At 38.7% G+C, this 6,582-nt stretch overlaps 1 protein-coding gene across 6 annotated transcripts in view; it reads left to right on the top strand.

Moving 5' to 3' along the window:
• The window catches only part of LOC123962592 (cadherin-18), a 211,579-nt gene that overhangs the window by 167,113 nt on the left and 37,884 nt on the right, over positions 1–6,582 (top strand). For all 6 annotated transcript variants that reach the window (XM_046038950.1, XM_046038864.1, XM_046038788.1 and 3 more), the window contains 3 exons: positions 905–1,072; positions 2,138–2,325; positions 3,127–3,380. In XM_046038950.1, the coding sequence (XP_045894906.1) occupies positions 905–1,072; positions 2,138–2,325; positions 3,127–3,380 (610 nt within the window). The remainder of the gene's footprint in view (positions 1–904; positions 1,073–2,137; positions 2,326–3,126; positions 3,381–6,582) is intronic.

Below are 6,582 nucleotides of genomic sequence, written 5' to 3'. Positions count from 1 at the left end.
TAAAAGGGGGAATTCCAGTAATGTGATTAGTATGTAGATGAAAGTGCCCCAAACCTGATTTAACAGGAATGCATAGCTTCGCACAGGTTTCAGCAGCTAGTTGAACGATACAGGACTTGATTTAACATTAAAACACACACACACACACACACACACACACACACACACACACACACACACACACACACACACACACACACACACACACACACACACACTATATGTGCAAGAAATTCAGCCAATACATTCAGTAAATCACCTACCACACAGCAACACAGGAAGCAAATACTCGGTCTGTCTTTTTGGCTTGTTACTGTGTTCCAATTTACCTGTGTACAGTTTCTCTGTAGTGGGCAGAGGTGCAGTCATATATCACTGAGTTAGCATTGTGAAAGTTCATGGCTGTTTTTGCTGTGTTATTGTAGTAATAAACGTGATTGAGTGGGTGCCTGAGAAAGTTGCAATCTGCCCCGATCAAAGGTTGCATAGTCATTTTAAATATAATGAAAAGTGAGGAAACACTAACCTTGACAATGAGACACCAGGAGAATAAAAGATGAAAGAAGCACATTTTTCTATGGTGCTTCATGAGTATAACTGAAAGAAGTTTTGGTGGGAAAAATATTAGGACAACGGCAGTAACATCCCGACAGAAACAGTGTCATCTTCACTCTCTCAACAGTGATCCCTTTTTGTGTCTTTATCTTGAACAGCATGGTTTGTTTTGTTGTTTCTTGTTGTGTTTATTCTCAAAAGATCTATAATATATTTTATAGTGGGCAATGTATTTTACTTTGCGTTAACCGCAAACTCATTATTATTCTTTATACAGATATAAAAAAAATGTCTGGTGCCTTGTGAGAATTGTTTTAGCTAAAATGGTTTGTTTGATCCAACCATGCAGGAATCATCAGGACTGCCTTAGCCAACATGGACCGGGAAGCCAGAGAACACTACACTGTTGTTATCCAAGCCAAAGACATGGCAGGCCAGGTCGGAGGCCTCTCTGGGTCTACCACCATCAATATCACTCTGACAGACATCAATGACAACCCACCGAAGTTTCCCCAAAGTATGTACAAAATGTCAACGATAGTCCAGCTAACAAAATACAGCCTAAAGTTAACTATGCTGTAGATAGTTATTTTTTTATTATTACATTAAGGAGACTGGAAGACACTGCATTTCCGTAGCCTCTATTGTAAAACTCTTTACCCTGAGAAAATTGTTGCACTTTGGCTTCCTTGCTACTTAACTAGCCAGAAGGCTAATTTAGCAAAATAACCAATGGTGATGTAAATGTGTTACTATTACCAACCGGAATACATTAGCTTCTATAACATTACATTTATTTCAAGCTGTGTCTGGAAGTATTATCAGCTGTTCTCAGCCATTTTTGGCCTTGAGCAGAAGACCTCCTCTACAGATGCTTGAGGCAGTTACATTACCTCAAAAGCATTTCTGTTTTGTTGAGCAAACATCAACATTCTGGTATTTGCTGATACAAAAGTATTTTAATTATACATTTTTAATGCATGTATTGATTAACAAAATATCAGTCTTAAACATTTTAGAGCACCAATCATGGATTATTGAAGCTTCCCCTTATATATCTACTCAGCAATCCTCACCCTGATGTATTACATGTGACTCCTTAGTGTAATATTGCAGCTAGATTTTCCATAATTAGCTAAATTAGACGAGCATTCATCAAAACCCTCTGTTTTGCAGCCTGAAATTCCTTCATTTTAATGATAAATTTAAGTAATCGTAACGTTGTGATTCTTTGTCTTTGAAAGTGCCTCATCAAGCACAATCCCCTAAGGGGGGATTTTTCATTTTGTGCTGCAGTGACAAACAATTTCAAAACTATCAACATTTCCTAAATAATCATCTGCCTCAGAGTTTGATCTGCTCCATTGCAGTGCTATCAACCACGGTTTAGCATTTAATGTCAGTTGAAGCACTGCAGAGTATTTTTAATGACATTCCCTCAGGAACAAATGGTGACAGAATCAAATTGCTTAGCTAAGCCCTTTTGGTAGAACATTCTGACAATGATGTGGGGCAGATCAGCGTCTGTTTAAAACTGTTTTTGCAATCTCTAAATGGGTACACATCAATGCTTTATCCACAGAAAATTACCAGCTGTATGTCCCTGAATCAGCTCAAGTAGGGAAACCGGTAGGGAAGATCAAAGCCAATGATGAGGACCTTGGCATCAATGCAGACATCAAGTACAGCATCATTAACTCAGAGGGGGCCAACATGTTCTCCATATCCACGGATAGGGACACAAGAGAGGGAATTATCAGCCTCAGAAAGGTAAGAAAATACTGTCTCCAAGAAAGAAACTCAGGAAAATATATTTTCCACTGACTTAAAGTAGTGCTGTGGAGAGTTTTGACCACACGTGGTGCTGTAAATGCAATGCAATGTTTTGAAGGGCAGGTCTTCATATCGTTTGAATTAAATCAATTAAGGGCATATGAGGACACTCATGCATACACAATTCTGCCATCTGCAGAGGGTGGTAACAGTTGGTGAAAGTAATGCACTTTGAAATGTAGCAACGCTCCAGTAATGGAAGAGTAGAAGAAGTAAAACGCCAGCTGATGTACATTGTTCCAAAGGTTTATGGGTTTGTGAGGTAGGAAATGCACTCAAAACATACATCTATGACTCTTACAATGACTTTTGTAGTAGTGTTGAATTAATATTAAGTAATTTTGTTTAAAATGAAAACTCCACAACTGTCTATATGCATCTAAACATATCATGAACTAAAATTAGATTTCTTGTCAACACGCATCACATTAAACTGACAGCTCTCAGATGGATGTTATGTGACAAATTTATTCTTTGATGACTTTTACTGAAGTAAATATTGGTACTTTTTAGTTGCATTTTTATAGTTCACTTACTTACTGCATAGTGAAAACAATTGTGTTTATTGGACGGCAAGCGTATAAACACAATTGTAAGTAGACTTGCAGCATAGGCTGTATTTAAGTTAGCCCTAAGTTAGCATTCACTTCTTGTCACTTGATCCATCCAGATAAAGTGTAACTACTTTGTACTACTAGCGTGCTAATGATAATTCCCTGTGGTGCCTTTTCCCAATAGCCTCTAAACTACGAGAGAAAGAAGACCTACACTCTCCACATTGAGGGGGTGAATACACATGTGGATCCTCGTTTTTCCTATCTTGGGTCTTTCAAAGACACTGCCACCCTTAAAATCACAGTTGGGGATGTGGACGAAGCCCCTGTCTTTTCTATAGATCATTATATCATGGATGTATATGAGAACACGCCCAGTGGCACAGAGGTGGGCACTGTCACAGCTCGAGATCCTGACAGCAGGAACAGTCCTGTCAGGTAAGACACTTTAACTCCCATAAATGTACATCTACAAACTGTAGAAATGCTTACAAATATTCAGAGGCAAAGCAGCTCTGTAGATATACAGTCTTATTAGTCGTGCATCATTTGATAGAATTGAGATCTGAAGATCTCTTGTTAAAAAATACCAGACAAACTCGTTGCAAAAGCAATGGGTAAGAGAGGAGGTTGTTAATATTATGAGGCTTATTCTGAGGCTCAGTGCTCTTTCAGATGTGACTGGCAGCCAATGTAACTGTCACTTTGGTTGCCAAAAACGTAAATTTTTTTTTAGAAACATACCAGTCTTTGCCAGATGGATTTCGAAACCATATCTGTTTAAGCATACGTTTGCCATGCAAGAATTTTGATAACGAGAAAGAAAATTTATTTGCCAAACTGGTCACAGCATATCAGGAATTGCTTGTTTGTTTATACATCTTTTGGGGATTTTTGGCATTCAGGTTTACAAGTAAAATATATTTTGCTGCAAAAAAACTGAGGCGCTTTAGATTTGCCCATTGAGGTTTAAGTCGATTAATAAGATTATTTCTGCCTCCAAGAAATGTTTGTCTAACTAAAACACCAATTTGCATGTCATATCTCTGCCTCATATAACGGTACCTTTTATAGATAAGCATTTAAAGCGATTACTTCACACTGTAATTTGCACATGTATCTGATATGTACATTGTTGCGTCCTGTTTTATTTTTGTGTTTCCTGTAGACCCTTCTAGATTGACCATCTGATTGGCAGGCACCTCTGCTGACTAGTGGGCTGGGTATACATATAGGCAGGCTCTTCCGTTCAGCTCTCTCTCTCTCTCTCTACCCCCCACTCCCTTCTGTAGCCAGTCCATTTGTAGTGCTTGTATCTGATTTTCATTTATTCATTTATGTTTTCCAATAACCCGACATGCAGTAACTCTTCTCCTGGTATTGTGTCCATTGTTATGTTCGATGTTTGAGCCAAAATAATAGGGGCTCGCCCTAGTCTTTAGACAGTTACTGTTGGTGGTTACTTATGCACTGCTTTCACTGAAACCAAAAGGCAACCAGAAACTGGAAACCCCCTGGAAACCAGGGAAATGCTTCCAAGACATTGTTTTCACCCTGTTCTCTGCCACACTAAGAGAAAACAAATGGTTAGTCTCCTGTTGAGATCAACCACTTGCATGGCTCCTACAAACTAATGTGGCTTTATTCACAGACAATATCAACCAAAAACAAACTCAGCAAAAGCAACCAGTCTAACCAACTGTGCGATAAAAACCTTGTGCGATATCCCCAAAATCTTATCCACAATGCTAAAAAACAAAGGATCTTTAATATATGCTTAGCATTCACAAGCAATAAGGGTCACAAACCAAATTTGCCACCAACATACCAATCAACAATTTCTCATTTGACACACTAGACTAGATTTAACCTTACCAAATGGGTTTGTATCTCTGGTGAGCCCCCTTTATTTTGTCATGGCTGGCTCAAACACCACACATAGCAATGGATGCAATACCAGGGAAGAGTTACTGATTGCAAGTTTATTGGAATACATGAATGGATAAATGAAAACTACATACCAAGCACCACAAAGGTCTTGCTGCAGCAGAATGGAGAGAGAGAGAGAGCTGAACAGAAGGGCCTGCCTATATCGACCCAGCCCAATAGTCAGAATGGTGTCAAACAATCAGATAATCAACCTTAAAGGGTCAACAGGAAACATGACAATAAAACAGGATGCAACAATATATGAAAAAAGCATGAGGTATGTCCTATGTAAGCACTATATAACAATTTTCACAATATTAAGTCAAATTGAGGACTTTTTAGGTGGCTTTGACCTTGTCTTAGGTCATACCAATACAGAGAATAATGTTTGATAGATTGAAGATGGACTGCAATATATTTAATAGTCTATTGTTTGTTTCTGATACTATACATGCTGTTAATGTTTCATATCCCCTCTGAAAATCAGTAATATGCACACTGAATCTTAACATTTTTTGGCATCATCAGCTGGATGGTTATTTTGTCTGCAAGCTTGTGAAGTAACCCGAGGCAATACAACTGCTTAGCACATTTATATGCGCTCTAAACACATTCTTGTGCACTGTTGAAAAAAAGATTGATATTACCCTAAGGCTGTGGACTAATTCTAGGTTTTTGCTCTGCACAGGTACCTCGTTTCATGACATTACAGTCAAGCAACTGTGCACTGCTAGTATTAATGTGAATTCCCTCTATAGCCTTGGCGTAAATGATGGAGCAGCTGTAAACATGGAACCCCTCATGAGATGAAGCATTGGTATTATATCAATAAGAAGCAATCTTCTGTTGCTATGACATGTTATAGGATCATAGTCTAAAGTCTTGCCATAGGCAGCGGAGGCCAGCGGTTTTGTGGGTTTTCTAAACGGCATTAAACAGAGACTTATGACCATATTGCTGTCCCTCCAGTTTTGGAGAGGTGAGCTCTGCGATTCTCAATGAATAATGTATGATTTCAAATGGGAGGAAGACAAAGGGTAAAAGTCATTCTTGATTCATATCAGAATCTTAAGACTTTGTAAAACATTTGTAGTAAACAAAAAGGCAATCTGCATACGAAAGAGTTTCCTTGCTCTCCTTGTGGGATACCTCCTCCTTGTCAATTCCTACTGTACATCGCTCCTAATATTCACCACATAAAGAAGGCAAGGGAGTATTTCAATGACATCCACTTGAACTCAACTGCCACTGCTCCCTGCGTTGGCATCAGAATGCGGCAGGGATCAGTATTCGGCTCTTTGATCATCAGAAGCCTGCCCGTGCATGCAATGGAATAAACACATTATTGAAGTGACAGTTCAAATGCTCGTCTGAAATTGACATCTAAATAGCCAAACAAAGTCTCGATGGCTCATTACCTCTGGTTGCTCTTATACATTATCATAATCTTCAGGAACAGTTCTTGGCCTGGTTACTATTAAGCACTGCATGGATTCAAGTCAGCCACGTCTTCAACTTGTATTAACTGACAGTCTCTTTTCTTTCATGGTGTTAACAGCTGTAATATCAAATAAATATCGGTGAAGATTCTCAGTCATCCAGGTCATAGTTATCCATAGAAGGTTAAAGTCAAGGCGTCTGGACTTGGTTGAAGATACTGAGAAATGAATAAGTCTCTTGGATGAGGGACCAAACATCTTCTAGTATCTTC

Source organism: Micropterus dolomieu, linkage group LG01 (genome assembly GCF_021292245.1).
Source record: "Micropterus dolomieu isolate WLL.071019.BEF.003 ecotype Adirondacks linkage group LG01, ASM2129224v1, whole genome shotgun sequence".
NCBI lineage: Eukaryota > Metazoa > Chordata > Actinopteri > Centrarchiformes > Centrarchidae > Micropterus > Micropterus dolomieu.
Note: the sequence above shows the minus strand (reverse complement) of the source record. Positions and strands in the feature narration are given on the sequence as shown.